At 47.5% G+C, this 17445-nt stretch overlaps 1 protein-coding gene across 1 annotated transcript; it reads right to left on the bottom strand.

Annotated features, from left to right (window-relative positions):
* Nucleotides 1-641: 641 nt before the first annotated feature.
* Nucleotides 642-8729, bottom strand: LOC144100595 (uncharacterized). The gene is made up of 6 exons (XM_077633490.1): nt 8646-8729; nt 6848-6905; nt 5171-5295; nt 3119-3139; nt 2156-2200; nt 642-778 (listed from the first exon to the last, which is right to left on the bottom strand). Exons 1-6 carry the CDS (start codon nt 8653-8655, stop codon nt 726-728), a joined length of 312 nt encoding a protein of 103 aa, XP_077489616.1. The 5' UTR covers nt 8656-8729; the 3' UTR covers nt 642-725.
* Nucleotides 8730-17445: the final 8716 nt, after the last annotated feature.

Raw genomic sequence — 17445 nt, 5'->3', positions numbered from 1 at the left:
CCAGTACATCCTGATGAGGCCGAAAAGCTCCATTGAGAGCCATAGTGGGGACACTCGAAGCCAATGTGCGGCCTCACTATATACGAAGCTTCCCTACTTGACAAAATAATTCAGACGCGTAAATGCGTTGCGTAATGACAATGCGATTGCAATGGAAACTGTTGATGCCTTTACCGGAAGTGACCCCACTTCCGGCCTGGCGACGTCACTTTCTTCTAGCAAATAGGAATTTTTCGGTCAGGCGACACCATTGACCTCCTGCCAATGCGACTAATCCGGAGTGGCGACGATCACTTGTCTCCAGACAATTGGTAATTTTTATGAGCGCGGATACATTTAGTTTCCAGAATAGGATATTAGTGCTATCGCATTATTATACTATCTCAGTGTAGAACTGGACTCGGCCGCTACACTGGAGCAGTTTTGGCTAAAGCAAAGCTCTCGCGAACGCCTGTATATCGTCCAGAATCATCTTCGATCTTTGAAGGAGTTTCTTAGGAGCCGGCACGATATTCTCACTGTGCATTTGACGAAACCGCTCGTAACGAAACCTTGAGTACAGGATATCAAAATGAAGGTATGTAATACTAATTCAGCCACTGCTGCGTTCTCTTTCTGCAGGAAACGCGCACCTCAGTTCAAGGCCCACCTGCGAAGAGGAAACTCAAAAACAGGAACAAGTAAAGGACGCGGCATGCTTCCTATGCCTGCTACGAAGCGCATATTTAGGTTAAGGGCTCACCTCCAGATGTGGTCTGTGTTTCAGCAGCCGGTGGTGCTGCAGGATTGCATATGAAAAAAAATCAGAAAGATTATTAGTGAGGGTCACAGACAGGACAACTTGACAATGAAATGAAGTGGATGTATAATGGTTTCAGAGTACTGTTTTCTTTACTATTTACCTCGTACTTCGACTGCTATTAAAAAAACTGCCTCGAGTGATTGTAATGTTATAGTTACCAACGAACAAGGACTATCCCCTCAGGTGATCACTCGAAACTGCAGTCTGCCAGCAAAAAGAACAACTGTGAATATGAACTGGGTATCTGCTAAGTTGTAAATTGTTCACAGCAACGATGTAACGCCTGGGCATCTAGAGAGCGCTCTTGTTGATGATGTCCATATCATGCTGCTTGCCTGCGTCTTATAAGAAGAAGGAAGCGCTACCATAGACAATCAAGGCATCAAGGCATACATGGACCCTCCTACTCATCCCTCGCATATACACCCCATTTGCTCTACCGCAGAGATGACCACAGACATCAGTCTCGGAAGCACCCATTTCTCGTTTTCCGTGGCTGTTAACTCGCCTATAATGCCTTTCCTCGGCCCACATCGCAATTAGTCAGCCTATATGGCCCTTATCCGGCCCAAATACCTGTCCTTATGCATCCCGAAGTCTTGTTTAGCCTACATGGCTACGATCGGGCCCACACGTCTTGCGCACGAATTGCAGGGCCGTAATCCAGCCCACATGACTTATATTGACCACGTGATTCTCTTGCGGCTAATATGACTCCTTACCTTGCAAGTCTCCCGAATGGCTCACATTATGTTTTCACCTGTACGGCATTTACCCGTCCCGCGTGGCTTGTGTACAGCCAATATCGCATTATCTGGAGGAGCATTATCCGGTCTCAATGCGCTTATTTGGCCCACTTGAATCTTTGAAGATACATATAGGTCTTTACCCGGCAAGCGTACTCGGATAGTATCGCCATTGACAAGCTGGTCAGTAATTTTTTCTGTGCCGCATCCATGATGACTGCTACGACAGTTAACTCCGGGAAACTACCCTATGTGGGTGGCGCTCGGGGCATGGCATAAAAATTGCTGAGCTCTGCCATTCCGGTTATTGGAAGGATAATGACCACGAAAAAAGATTAAAACGAGAAGGTCGTGCAGCACTGTCCCCATGTTTTTCGTGGCTTTATGTCTGTCTTCTATTCGCAGCTAAATTCCTGTCAAGGATACTTATTCTCCATTGAGATCAGACGCTACACACCTTTTGTGAGCACTCTCAACTGCACTGCTGGCTCCATCCAATAAATTCGCAGCAGGAATGCAGCTTTTAGGAGACCTTTAAAAGCTGCTTCTGACGTGGCAGTGCGGCCACCGACACCTACACCGTGTGAGCAATAACTTGCGTACTTACGTCCTCCGCCTGGCGCAGGAACCCTGTAAGTGGCTTTCGCCGTTTCTGCGCACAAAGTTGCAGAGAAGGCTTTTGTAAGTAATGACTAGACGAAGAAGCACTCGTTGGACGCAGCTCGAAAGTAGCATGTAACCGTAGTCCTGAAACTCATTCACTGGGGATGAGTCGCGCTGCGTTCTTTACAGTTACGTTTGCCTCAAAGTAAAGTCACAACCATGAGGAACTGCGTAGCTGAGAATTTCACCAGCGTGGTGGTTACGCCATGTTATGACTCGCGAGTTTAAGCAGGTGTTTTCATCTTCTCCTATTTAAACTCTGTGCACATCGTTCAGCTCATTTCATTTATCTTTCGTCTTTGACAAGCCTCACATGGCCTTTTGACCGGCAAGGGGCACGTATCCCACTGGCATGGCTTGCGTACAGTCTGCATCGCAATATCTGAACGAGATGACTTAACCGGCCCCAAGGCCTTTATCCGGCCCACACGCCTATTATCGGGGCCACATGGGTCTTATGGTGCATAAGAAACTAATGACCATGTCAATTATTTCTTTGTCTTTTTAGAAGAAGTTTCATATACCGTCGCACCGACATATTCTAGAGTAAGCGTGTTTGCTCCTTTCATGACGGGCGGTAAACTCCCACAGCGACGACAAAAGCCGTAACTACAAAATGCGAAATATTTCGGAATATCTTTCACCACCCCTTTCTGTAGTTTTCTTCGTACAGTGTGCAGTGTTTTAAACTTTCCAAAGAAACAGATCCGTAGGATTGGTCATATATTCAAGCAGTCTTCGAGCAGGGCCGCAACCTCATCTATTCATCTAGCACGAGGCGCTACGCTTAGCGTCGACAGACAATTCTAAGCTCAAACGGCTGGAATGAATTGCAACCTTTCCAGACGCAAACATGATTCCCGTAATAAAAAAAATGAAAACGAAACAGGCTGCAGGTATTTCTTACGCGTTTCGTCACCATGTTCACCTGCAAAAAAGAATCCACGCTCCAGTTAGATGTATAAAAAGGTGGTGGCATAGTAACAAAATATAACAAAACTTGATTCAAAGATATCGTCTTCCAAGCTTCAAGAGTTCAGGGGAAAATTGCGGAACCTTAAGACAAAGAAAGTTTCTGATGTGACGTATTGATTTATCGAAACAGTTATCGGGCGTTTTGCAAAAGAATGAACTAACTTTAAGCAAGCCGTTAACGGCTGACGAAGCGTACTAATCGATCGAAGGACTATCGATCTACCTGGGCGAGGCCTTCATGTATTTTCAACTGAAAGTAACGGCTGTTTCATGAAGTTACATTGCCTTTGCAAATTCTGTGAACACATATTGCTTATCAGGTGAATATAGTGGACTTATTTTGAGCTTAAGCCTTATTTTGCTATGAACATATGTATTTCATTTAGCCGTACAAATATAAATTTCGTGTAACCCGAAATTCGGAGTACGACCATTCCCTGTATTATGCTTACCTCTCGCGTCGCACTAGCGCCCTACTGTGTTCACCTTTCATCTATAAAGTTTTTATAGATGAAAGATGAACACAGTATACTTTCATTTTGGGTGGAAAAAACAGCGCCAAAAGGGACGGAAGACAAAGAAAAAGGAAACCACACGGACGAGGTTTCCTTTTTCTTTGTCTTCCGTTCCTTTTTGGCGCTGTTTTTTCCACCCAAAATGAACGCATACCAACTCGCCCAACTTTCCATTCTACTACAGTATACTTTCTTATATAGAAGAAAAACAATCACATGCTGCCACAAGGATCCGAAACCCCGAGCTCTGTATGTCGGCATGTCGCCTACGGTGCTCTGCCACGTGAGTTATGGCGGCAGCTTTCCAATCTTCTACTTTCGGGGTTATTTATGTTGCGTGTGAACAAACCTTTAGTTTTTTTCAACAGTGCCTCCCTCGTCCATTGCGGTGGGATTATGGCGAATGTCGCGCGGAATGTGGTCAAAATATGAAGGCGGCAGTTGTGTTAGGACCCTATTGTTCTACCTATGGCATCAAGATTGCCAGAATCGAGGCCCTAGTTAATCTATCGAGCGGACAAGGGCAGAGAAATGAAGGGTTCGTTGTGACATACTTATTAAGGAAGCGAAGAGTCGCCGAAATCCCTGCATTTAGCCCTTGTGTGCTTGTTTGTCTGAAGCCTTCTTCGTGACAGGCTGCCCATCTGCCGATAGGGTTGTGGACAACCTTCCTACGGGTACATATTCTATATATATGTGCACATACACACACACCTGGCAAGCCTGCCGGCCGTGGGAGGTGGCAATTCACCCTGTGTTCGCGAAGGTCGGAGCTCAGTGCCTACAGGCTGAGCAGTCATCTTGAAAGCAGGCTCCATTGGCACGCTTATCTACAGCCCTCCTGGAGAAAAATACTTAGTTTCTCTCTGTATCAGCATAATCCTTGACATCACACATCGGCCCGGTTTTTCTTGCGTTCCTCTTTAAATGCGTTGATAAGCCACCTTCAGCCTTTGCTATGAAAATTCTCAATTCAATTTTCTTTCTGACCTCATTCCACCAAATATAGGCCTTGGAAATTGTTGCATTACATTTGCCTCTTTACCTATTTTTTGCGCATCCTGAATTTTGCTTTGGAATTTGTTATCATCATAGCCGTGTTGTTGGCATTTGTTGTATCCTCTCTGGCAATTTTTTTTTATTTAGGCTTCTCGTTGCGTCTTCTTCCCTGTTGTTTTGTCGGGGCTTAGCTTCTCGGGTCTGTCATTTCTTGAGTGGGAGTTACGCAGTTTTCCTCCTGGTATCTTTGGCCATGGGAACCCGTGCGCGTCACTCCCTTTCAACCATATTAATTTGTGCGGATCGAATGGTTCAAAAACAGTTGACAACCGAGGGAAGTTTATGGGTCGATCTTGTCTTTCTGCCTTTTTCCACAAGCGTTGTGTATTCCATGACATCTTTGCATGGCGACGGGTGTATACGTGTAGGCACCACAATACAGAGTTCTGCGTGACACTCATAGTACTCACCACTGTAGTAACCGGAGAGCAAGAGAAGAAGAATGATCATGATCACAAACAGGATCACGATGCAACAGCAGATAGGAGGAAGGGCCTCGTCCGGATAGCTGTCCTCTTCCTCAGTTCTGCGCTCCCTGCAATCAATCAATCAATCAACCAACCAAACAACCAATCAACCAATCAATCAATCATTTCGTCAGAGGTGGCACCTACCCAATAATTCTGGACAATAACATTTTTGAACAGGAAAGATTTTATGAACGAAATGTTCTCATATATTCTAACATTTCACTATCAAAATGTATCCGCAGATCTGCGTTTATGTTATTAACGTTTTTTGCTATCGTTCGTCATTGGTTTTCTATGGCCGTCCAAACTGCTCAATGCAAGCGATGGAAAAACTATAAAAGATCTTGCTACGTACATTGTAAGAATTGATCATTACCTTTACTATTTCCATAACAGTACCTTACAATTTTGCAGTATGAAAACTTTTTCTCCCAGAATTTTGTACATGTGTTTCGACGAAGGCAAAGGACAAAATATTTCCGTGTGCCGTGCGATATCAATGCGCGCTGAAGGACCTTAAGTCGACCTCCATCACAGTGCTTCTTTCTCTGTGCCAGTTTTCACTCAGTCCCGGATTGTTAATTATTGTAATTGGTTTTTTATGTGGAAAGGAACGACACTGCAACTGTGTCACTCTCTGTTGATACCTTCTCCGCGCCGTAAGCAGAGCGATGAAGGAGGAAAATAATGACGGCAAAGGAAGAAGAACCTCATTCGAGGTCTACAGATCAATTTTCACAGTTTGTAGTCTTCTAACGTGCATTGATTACCGCACAGCACACTGGCGTCCTTCACGCCCCGCTCGTATCGAAACGAGGATCCCGCGGCCGCTATTTGATCGATATCGTGCGCAGCAGCCAAACCCGGCAATCAGTGAACCACCCCTCAGAGCGCAGCTCAAAATGTCAACCGAGAGAAACTGTTACAGCACAATTCCTCTCTTCGTAACATACTCCCAACTTCAGAACCATGGTTACTATCGTGCGCTTTCTTTGTCGACACCTGATGCGCCATATAGGGGAGATGCGCAGTGCGAATCTTGCTTGGGTGCAGATAATAATAGTGACATTAATATTCTTAATTCTAGTCATTGCGTACAGAAATGACGGAGGTGGTGAGAAAAAAGTGAGGACGCTTGACTGGGTTCTCACTACATTTGAGGCAGCGGCATAGAGCGAGAGATATTTGCACTGTTTACATATGACATCTACACACATGTAGGGAAAAGTAAAAAAGGATATACAACAAAGAATAACACTTCATACAAGGCTTCGTACACAAGTCCTGGTGGTGCTATTCGTGATCAAGAAAGGTTGGAATAAATGCCTGTTCAATTAGTCTGTTTTAAAGTAATCGGAGTCGGTAATTAAGCATTTGGTGCGCGCAACTTGTTCGCGCAGCGGGCCTAGTCAAGAGTGGTTTGTCACGTTGTGGGTATGGAGTCTGGAAATGCTGATTATGGGCTAAATGGGAAATTGTGTCTAGGTGGGCTTTTTGTTCAGTTGTGTAATATTTAATTATCCGTCGCCTGAACCACACTTCCAGCGGTAGCAATCCCGGTCAGTGCGAAATAACTAAAAGAGTTCACAACGGGAGTTATAAATGATTCGAACTTACCCATAACCGGAGACCAATTGACTCATCTCGCTGCCGCTCTGCAGCAGGCTTCGCTCGACTTGTAAAGCGAGAAAGAAAGTGAAGACTTCAGTCACATCTGCACTGGTACGACTACACTGTACAGCTCTACAGTTAGCATTCCGAGCATCCGGGGTATGCCGATTCCAGGCACAGAATCCAACATGGAGGCTTCCAAGTGGTTGGCATGGTAACATAGGTGGTTGCATAATAGAATCAAACACGTGGCAGCGTGATGCCCGAGGCTAAACTGTGTCGATCCGGTATATACGAGTATATCCCTGTCTGGCAGGCGTTCTAGGCCACTTAGTCCCGACATTCGTGTAAAATTCGTGGGCCAACCGTTTGCCGCACAATGCTGCAGATGGCGTCATACGCATTAGCGTTTCGTGCAGCATGAACACTGGTTAAGTTAGAGTCCAGCTCGCTGCAGGGATTTCAACCGGCGACCTATATCAGGTGCGTTAACGTTCGATATTCGATCGTTGCCTCAGCGTCGACGAGAAAGTGGCGCAGTGGTGCACGGCGTTGCACCAGTGAACCAGGAGTGGCCTGAAGGCACATATGAATGCAAAGTTGGGAATGATTAACTCCACGTATATGTGAATTAACTCATTAACGAAATCGCGTCATGCCCCTAATGAGGAGCTTAATTGTCACCTACAATTATAGCCAGTATGCTCAGTGGCAGTATGCTGAGAACCCCAAATATATAATATGCGGAGCTCATTGGTGCGCTTGGGTTGCTGAGCGTAAGGGCGTGGAATGGAATCTCAGCAGTCACGGTTGTATTTCGACCGAGGCAAACAACAAAAATTTTTGGGCGCTGCGCGTGAAAGAACCCTGGGAAGACAATAACCTGGAGACCTTCACTGCACTGTTCCTATTCGCTCATGTCCAACTTTTGCACGCAAAACTCCACCTATCATACCAACAGAGAAAGTTAAAGGAAGTGGCTATATTGCTAGCAGCCGGCAGAATCGACCGAAAAACCGAATGCCGTATTGTATCGCTGCAATCACGTGACATGCAGAGCCTTCCCTCGAGAAAAATTTTTTGGTTTTTGTTCTTACAAATGAAAAAAGAAAACTGAACAACTCAATATGTGTTTACCTTAGAAACAAACCCATCGCAATCTCGTCCGACAGGCTAAGGAGGCCGCCGAGGTACAAGACATCACGGCCAGCATCCAAGGCAGTGTTTGTATACCCCGGACATCCTCGGTCAGTGGCCGAAGGTGTTGGAGCACGCACCCTCTCTGTTGGACAACCGAAGTTTGTTCCCTCTCTCTCTTCCCCTAACAGTATGTCGCTTTTAGGTAGCATTCTGAGATTGATTTGGTTAGCTTTGACTGCCAACTGCCGAGAACGTTTTGTGCCGGGTATTCTGGCGCCAGAACAGCTCGAAAAAGAAAATGCCGGTGGTGTTTCATTGGCTATGCCGATGTGACGGGAGTCAGCCAATGGGGCCAAGCTGCCGGCAAAGTTCCCTGCGGGCTATTTTGCCAGCTGCCGGCACCGCAGTCTCGTCCAAAGTTCAATGTCCTGAAGCTCCTGAAGGCCGCCGTACTGGAGAGCTCCGGATTAATTTGGACAACCTCTGTCTAACCTGTGCTGACATTTCGTAGCGCAAGGGCGCCTTCAGCGTTTCGCCTCCACTGAAACGCGGCCGCAGCAACCGGGATAAGGTCCTGCGCTCTCCGACACCGCAGGTGACCGCTCCATTCCCTCGGCCACCACGGAGGGTGTTGAAGACAGCCACACGAGAAATATGCTCTTACCTTCCGTCATGTTGATGGTGTGGGGCTGTCTCGTCGCGACGCGCTGACCAACGTGAACCGTTCTGCAGGACTGCCGGGCTCCGCGTGCTGCTCTCACGCTCGCGCAAATAGCTCGGGCTCTTCATGCCCCGTTCTACGGTCCCTACGAGGCGCTGCCTACGGCGCCCCGAAGAAATAAAGGTAGAGGATGAAATTGAGGGTTAAGCGAATTTGTCAAAACAAACGAAAACTGCCTTCAGGAAAGGAAAGCCCCTTAAGTGTCTCACTTTTCCATCGAAACTAGAACCACGCTCTGAGAGAAAGGATGAAGATAATAAAAGAACCAACGAAAGACAAAAATTGAAAACTTGTTTTGGGGTAAGGAAATGACGCAGTGTCCGTATAGCACATCGTTGGGCACCTGAACCGCGAAGTAAAGGAAGGAATAAATTGGAGAGTAAGAGAAGAATGGGAGAAAGCGGGGCTGCAGTGGAGGGCTCCGGAATAATTGCGACCCGCTGGGGATCTTCATCGTGCACTGACATCGCACACCACACTGGCGCCTTTGTGTTTCGCTTCCATCGAAACGACCCGCCGTGGTTGCTCAGTGGATAGGGTGTGGTGGTGGCAACATTTTTTCCCAAATACAGTGGGGGGTAAACCCCCTAACATAACACGAGGCAACCCTTAGGGGGCTGCCCTTACAGGGCAAATGACTGCTCTTGGATGGCTATCTGCTTCAGGGCGTTGGTAATTATCCGGCGCTGGTCAGCAGCAGCGGAGCTGGTCAGGAGAGTCTCCCAGAAAGACTCCGCCGTGGTTGGGGGTAAAGGGTGTGGGAAGATAGGACATGTGAGGAGGACATGAAGGAAGTCTACCGGTTTCCCGCAGAGCTTACAAGAAGAAAGGAATTGATCGGGGTACCGGCATGAAGGAGAGTAGGGTAGGGAGCAGTTCGGGTCTGGAGTCGGCGCCAGTGGGAGGCCTGGATTAAGGTTAGGGTGGGAGCCGGCGATGCGTAAAAGCGCGGGATATTTAAGTAGTAGTTAACAATATCTTTGAAAGTAAGCTGACTCCTGGGATGGTGGAGGAGGTCCAACTCCGGCCCGGAAAGTGGGACCTCGGGCGAGAGAGTGGACCTCCTCGTTACCCGGGAGGCCTGCGTGTGCGGAGGTCCAGATAAGGGTTACGGGGTGGGTGGGGTGCCAGAAGCGTAGAAGCCGAGCCGCGGGGCAGGATATCAGGCCTTTGGCGAAATTGGACAGGGCGGATTTTGAGTCGTTGATAATTTTGGTGGCAGAGGTGGAGATAAAAGCGAGTGCAATGGCCGCTTCCTCGGCAATTTCTGATGAGTCTGTGTTGACGGATCCTGATGCGATTAGTCGGGCCTGACAATTAGCGACGGCGAGAACCATGCGGGAGCCCGACGAGTACGCTGCCGCGTCCACGTAGGCTACCTCAGAACAGTTGGCGTTGAGCTTGTGCAGGGCTTTGGCGCAGGCTGTCCTGCCTTCTCCGTCCTGCTCGGGGTGCATGTTCTTAAGGATTGGAAGGATGATGAGATGGGAGCGTAGGTCTGGAGGTAGGGGAACCCCCTCGGTAGGATGGGTGATCGGGGTGATGCCTAGCTGACAGAGTAGAGTGCGGCCTGCCACGCTACTCGACAGGCGAGTCAGCTGTGCTGTTATGGTGGCTTCTGCAAATAAGGCGCTCGGCTACTCATCCGGAGTTCCCGGGTTCGAACCGGACGGCGGCGGCTGCGTTTCCAGGCCCAGTCAGCAATTCACGCAGAAGAGGTTGCCATTGCCCTGGCAGCTTCCGACTCCTCATCCAAACACATAATAACCGACTCTCAAAGGGCTTGTCGAAACGTCGAGCAAGGGTAGGCTACTCCCCTGGCTTACTACATCTACCAAAACTGTAGCCGAGACTCGGATCCCGCGCGCCGATCTCTCGTTTGGGATCCAGGTCAAGGCCTCCACGGAAACGAAGCAGGCGAGGCCGCCGCCCACACGCTCTCTCTCTCCAGTCATTTTCCACGGGACCCGACGCTGACCAGGACTCCGATTTTAATCCGGTTTACACTTTTAAGGAAATATGCGATTATTACAAATCCACGCACCAAACTCTTCCCACCCCGTGCAACGGGCTGGGGAAGGCCAACGAGCGGGTACTCCTGCGGCTGCTCACTAACACGATGCTGTGCCCGGCAACTCTAAAGCGTTTGAATCCTCAATTCGATGGGCGGTGCTCGCACTGTGGGAGGTGTCTGACATCTACCACATGGTGTGGGCTTACCAGCAAAACCCATCCCTAACCTCCTATCCCAAACCCCACCCGAGAGGACTGGGAAGCCACCCTCTCCGGCTGCTGCACCCTCGAGGCCCAAAGGGCCTTAACGCAATGCGGTGCCTGACTAGGCATCCCACCTAGTGGTTGTAAGGGCGTGACCCTTCAGGTCACGACCCCCAACTCCTCTCTTTATTATTAATATTTTCACCACCACATGCGTTTTAATGGAGGCAAAACGCTTAGGCGCCCGCGTGCTGTCCGATGTCAGTGCACGTTAAAGATCCTTAGGTGGTCGAAATTATTCCGGAGCCCTCCACTACGGCACATCTTTCTTCCTTTCTCATTTCACTCCCTCCTTTGTTCCTTCCCTTACGGCGCGGTTCCGGTGTCCGCCGATATGTGAGATAGATACTGCGCCATTTCCTTTCCCCCCAAAACCAATTTTGGTCGAAATTATGCCGGAGCCCTTCACTACGGCACCTATTTCTCTTTCTTCTTTCACTCCCTCCTTCATCCCTTCCCTTACGGCGCGGTTCAGGTGTCCAACGATATATGAGACAGATACTGCGCCATTTCCTTTCCCCCAAAAAACCAATTATTATTATTGCTCCATCGAAACGCGGCCGCCATGATCGGGTTCGAACCCGGGTACTCCGGATCAGTAGCCTAGCGCCCTAACCACTGAGCCGCCGCGGCGAGCAAAAGAAAGAGAGAAATAAAAGAGCAAGGAAAGAAAGAAAGAAAGAAAGAAAGAAGGAAAGAAGGAAGAAAACACGGAAGGAACAGAAAGAAGGGAATAAAAAAGGAATAAAAAGGAAGGAATTAAGAAAAGAAACAATCAAATAAATGGAGATTGGGCGTCCATGGACACCTTTGTCGAGCACTGATGTCGCACAATCCACGGGCGCCTTTTGCGTTTTGCCTCCATCGAAATGGAGAGTCGACAGGCGAATTTTTGAATCACTCAACTAGTGAGGGTGCTAACCGGTCTCAAAACTTAACCCTTGGCGCTGGCCCCATAAGGCACTAAACCGGACTCGACCATTTGAGCCCCAACCATACAAGCAGCCGCCGTTTGCAGTTAAAGCAAGCTTACTTGAAACGAAGAAAAACTAGCAGCTCTTTGCAATCTTAACGATGGCCAAAGGCGGCTATTTCTTATCTCAGCAGCTTCTTTACTTCAACCGTGGGTTGTTCTGGATGTGGTTGTTCTAGACAGCGTGCTAGACGCTGCTGAAGGATTCGCTGAGCCAAGATTTAGTTTTTCTGACGAGTCCTAGTGAAGTACTGTTTGCTCATAGTAAACGTATCACAAAGTTATTGCGTTCATTCCTTTGAATCCTCTGCAGAAAACGTTTTCTACTTTCGTAAACCTGTGTATGATGGAGCCTTTGAAACAAGAACCAAGGTGAAATTTGTCTGGACATGCATATTCGTTCGAATGCACTGTGGCAACAGAATTTTCTATAGGAATAAGAAGGTGCGTAGCAGAATATGCCAGTGCTCTCCTAGTTATTGCACTGCAAATGGCTCTGGGGCAGGCCATAGCCACAGCCACTACAACAGGGGTTGCAGGCTATGTGTACCCAGACCTTAAGCCACCACTGCATAAAAAATAATAATTTGAACATCATTTTAAGACTCAAATGTTTTCGAGGAATGAGTCTGCACCCATCGTGCTCAGTTTTAAGGCCACTCATTCCTGTGTAACCTTAGGGCTGTTATTGTACCATACACTTACCATGTCTAACTTCTGGAGTCGAAGCCACATGATCCTTGTAGTAGATGTTTGGTTTATGGTTTATGGGGGTTTAACGTCCCAAAGCGACTCAAGCTATGAGGGGTGTCGTAGTGAAGGGCTCCGGAAATTTCGACCACCTGGGGTTCTTTAATACGCACTGACATCGCACAGTACTTGGGCCTGTAGAATCTTGCCTCCATTGAAATTCTGCTGACGCGGACGGGATCGAACCCGCGCCTTTCGGGTAAGCAGCTGAGCGCCATTAGCACTGAGCCACCGAGGCGGCCGAAGTGAAAATGAGTGAAGCCTACAAACACGTAATGTTACTGGCATGTCTTATTAATCTGCAGCATTCTTGACAGGGGCATCTTAGTTATACTACCAGGGTTTACGATCTAGGTAGAGTTCTTTCTTCGCCAGTGTTTCTCATACCGATTGCAAACACAGTAGAGATATCCAAGCGCACTCACTACCGACGTGGACATTGCTCCTTTATTTTGCAGGAAAAGATCGGTGTTTCAGCACAGTGGGAGTGTCTTGGGCATTAAAAAAACTGCTCCTGGCACCCTGTATTCATAGGTAGTCCCGCGGGCTGTCGTGGTGAAGAGGAGGTAGCCAATGTCGAAGTGTTCGACACATATGCAGTGTCTATGGTAGAGAATACACGCCGTCCATTTAGGCCTCATCTTTTGCGCCTTGTATAACTCGCTGCCGCATCTGTAGAGACCAGGAGTCCCGCCTCAGGGAGCCTCCAGTGGTTCCAAGCAAGGAGACAATGCAGCTCTGCAAGGGCCGAAAGAAACCGAGTAAGAAGAGGATACATGCACAAAAAGCAACATGTACAGAGAAGGCACACTCCTTTCATTCTGCGTTCGAATGTTCTACTAAGCACTTTGTACCATTTTGAACAATAAGACCTTCGGACGTGTTTGCCTGTACGCCATGTCAGTTAGGATCGAAAAGGTAAAATGAACATCGCCGCCACGATTAGGATCCTGGTACAATATGACTATTCCACTGCGCGTTGTTTATTGTAGCTTGAGATACACTGCCCGAGGTTGAGGAGTTACGCGTGGCTCCTGGAGAGCCTTACTGCGCATGTGCGAGGAGCAGTGACGTCACACAGCGCACATCTTGCGTGCCGCAGCCGCCGCCACCGCGCGCGCCTCGCCGGTCTGTGCATTCCAGAGGAGTAAGTCATAGCCGCGGCAGACGCACTGGCGTCGGCGCGTGCCCAGGTGTGCGCCTCCGTTGCGCAGTAGCCAAGTCTGACGCTGCGCCTGAGCCGCTTGATAGCGCCTCTCATTTTGTGCGCATGCGCAGAGGTAACAGTGGGGGTATACATATAGCAGCGCGTTTGCCAGTGTGGTATAGCCATGGAGAAGGAGAGCGAAATTGCTGCTGAGCGGCTCAGCGTAGCTCACACTTATAATCCTGGCATAGCCGAGCTAAGCCAATGCTATTTTTTTTTACAATTTTTCGTAACTTGCTTAAGAGACTACGCATTCGGTATTTCAGCGCGTCAAGGTACAGCGACTGAATTCTTGTTCATTCACACGCCGTTCTCGTCAATTTCTTATAGCACTGTCTTGTTCCACTGCACGCCAGCCATCTTTGTTCCGTTCACAAACCTCCACACTACGAACCAAACGTAGCATATTCATCATGTCCGGACATTTTGGCATAATCTTCGTAAGTTGTTCTAATTATCTCATCGAGCAATTTGCTAACAACACAGTGGCATTATTTTACTTATTTTTTATTTACAAGATACTGTGCTGGAATGGTTTAGCGATATATACATCATAAAAAGAAAAAAACAACTGTACAAAGACACGCCAATGCATGTGCTAAGCTGGAAGAAATCTGTGGTGCACAAGACTACAGTGATGAGAGACTGAAATCAAGACGTTCCTCGAGAAAGCCTTTCTAATGGTTAGCCCAGGGGGCAGGTATTATCCAGACTCTGTATACTCGATTCCGGGGTATCCAGCAGGCAAACTATTCCAATAAGCACTTGTGTTCACGAAATTCATCCCATATTCTTTTGCCTTCTTATAATACGAAAGCATTATGGTCCCATTACAAGAAAAGCCAGCGACGTGTGTGCGTTAGCAGTACAGCATAGCCAAACGATGGCAAGAAAATAGGGTACGTCATCAAGCGGCCGTATGACGCACACAGCAAGCCAAGCACCGCCACTTAAGGCAATCGAATACTCCCCATTTGCCGACCTCATTGTGGCGCCAGTTTTCGCGACTACATCAGCGCACAAAATTGTGACGCAACAGTTCGTCGTACAGCATTCCAGGTAGTGTCATACGATTTCTCGCTGCATATAGTTTATAAGTGGCAGTAAAGTTGAAGGCAAGCTTGCGACAGGGATTCAAACCGATAACATATCCACCTTCGATTGTTTTGCTTTCGCAGACTCTCTATCTCTTTCCTTAAGGCACAGTTGAGGTGTCCAGAATTGTGATGCAACCGTTCGTCGTACAGCGCAGTGGGTGGTGTCATACGCATGCCTGTGTGGGAGTGGGTGGGAATGCACCCAAGGAAATTTTTGTACTTCGTTTCTAATTTGAGTAAATGACAGCGAATTTTGACTAAAGCCAAGAATGGGACATTTTGCACTTACGGCACCTCTGCGAGGAGGTGGCGCCAGTCAGCTCGCGCAGTTCAGGTCAGACAAGGCGACGTAGGATGCACACGCTGCCTACATTGCACATCCAAAGCGCCGACGGTTGCCTGCGAAGACAACAGGTGCACACACTCAAGTGTAGATTGAATACAGCGATGCATAAACTTGCTGCTTCTGCTCCTGGTTAATTACGTGCGTTTGAGTTTAAAATGTAGTACAATATTATTGGTACAGCTGAGTTTGTACAGCGACTGCTCCGGTGAAACGGTGGTCCCGGGTTCGAACCCCGGACCAGGATGAATTTTTATTTAACTACGAAGTTTATAAGTTTCTGAGAAAGTTGTTTAGCTTTTCTTTGTAGCTGTACGGCTGCGCTCGGGTGGATGTCAATCAGTAATTACTCCTTTATTACAAATCTACTCCACCTTGAGGAATTCCCCTAAAACATTTGACCAATATTATTAAACGCGATTAATTTCAATTCTTGTAAGTTTTCCAATCAGTGTTCTTTATCCACCGCATTCAAGCCGCCGGATTGTCACTTGCTGACAAAGCAACAAAACCGCTTGTTATTAGGTGTGCTGGTCCTTTTGGGAACGGCTGAGCCGATTACAATAACTCCACCTGAAAGGTAATTGATTACAGTGACCAATGAGAGCCTAGCAGAGCAAGTGAACGATGACAAAAAGTTAATCGATTACTGCTGTGCATTTTTCTGTCAGCTTTTACAGCAATGACACAAATTTATTTGTGACAGGCGTTGCTTTTCAAAGTCATTGCCACTAATTTCCCATGTTTTCTCGTAAACATATCAGTATATAGCTACACTAAACACTGTCTCAATGTATCTGCTGGGGGCTGGAAGGGCGGTACTATAAATTATGAGCACTTTCCGCGCCAACTCATTGTTGCAAAACGCTTCGTTGCTAGTGTCCAAGTCATCTAGTGTTGCTAGTGTCCAAGGTGTCAATGTTGCCCTGCGCTTTGTGTGAAAGCCGCCAAGTTTGGTGCAGTGGGAGGAAAGTTACACCTTCATCTAACAGGCGGTGGGGACGGGGGGGGGGGTACCTACACAGCGGCCAAAAGATATTTATCGGGACGAGAACTATACCCTAGAAGGAGTGAAACCGTTTTCCCGGTCCGGACAAGAATATGAGCTGTCGCTCGTTCGCGAAAAAAATATCGCGGCTAGCCCCAGCGTTCACCTTCAGGTTGAGGTTCACATAGCTGTATCGTTGGTCACATCTTTGAATTAGTTACTGAAAAATGTAAGTGCATTAGCAGCAATGTTTTCAAAAGTGGTCGATTAGTTGCTAAATCACAAGAAAATGTAATTGATTACAAGTAATCAATTGCTATTAATGCCTTACGCACAGCACAGGTCACGTTCCTGTAGACTAAGCCAGCACCAACATAGCTAAAGTCATATCTAGGCTCGGACGCCACGGGGCGCTGCACATTCGAAATTTAGCGTCGCTTGGCGTCGATCGCCTTGTTTATTGGGAACTAACTTATGCGGGTGTCAAGTTACGCTGGATACGCGTAACAAGCCACACAACATGACCAAGAAAAAAACAGAAAGGACTGCTCACTTTTGAGGAACAGTGTGCCTAGTGCAATCTTAGTACGTCGTAAGAAGAGCAGCCTTCGTTGGAGCAACCATGTCCAGCATTCTAGGATAAAAATTTTGGATATTAAAAAAATGGTAAATTACTTTGATGGAAATATTGAAGGTAATGGCCCAGGATTCGATGTCCAGGAACATCATAAGCACGTTTTTCAACTGCTCACATCGAGCATTCAATCCTGCCACAGAAAACCAACGGGGACAGCTTTTGACGATAGCAAAAAAGTCATTAGCGAACCAGAGAATGGGACATCTGGAGATATATTGATTGTTGTATTGAGATCTTACAATGTATCAAAAACTTGTTGAGAAACATTTTCCCGTTGAAAAAATGCTTTTGTCCAGAATTGTTGCGTACGAGTGAATGGAAGAAACCTCAGAGCTAGAAGACACAAGCCAAGCCTAATGTCGCTTGCGCACCGAGTGTGGTCAAGCAAAATTGCGCAGAGATGAGTGTAAAGAAGGCTTTATACTGGGAACTGTGGTTAGTGCGTGAACAAGAGAGCTCGTAAACATTACC

The sequence above is a fragment of the Amblyomma americanum genome, chromosome 8, assembly GCF_052857255.1.
Source record: "Amblyomma americanum isolate KBUSLIRL-KWMA chromosome 8, ASM5285725v1, whole genome shotgun sequence".
In the NCBI taxonomy this organism is placed as follows: domain Eukaryota; kingdom Metazoa; phylum Arthropoda; class Arachnida; order Ixodida; family Ixodidae; genus Amblyomma; species Amblyomma americanum.
This window is presented reverse-complemented; position numbering and strand designations above follow the sequence as displayed.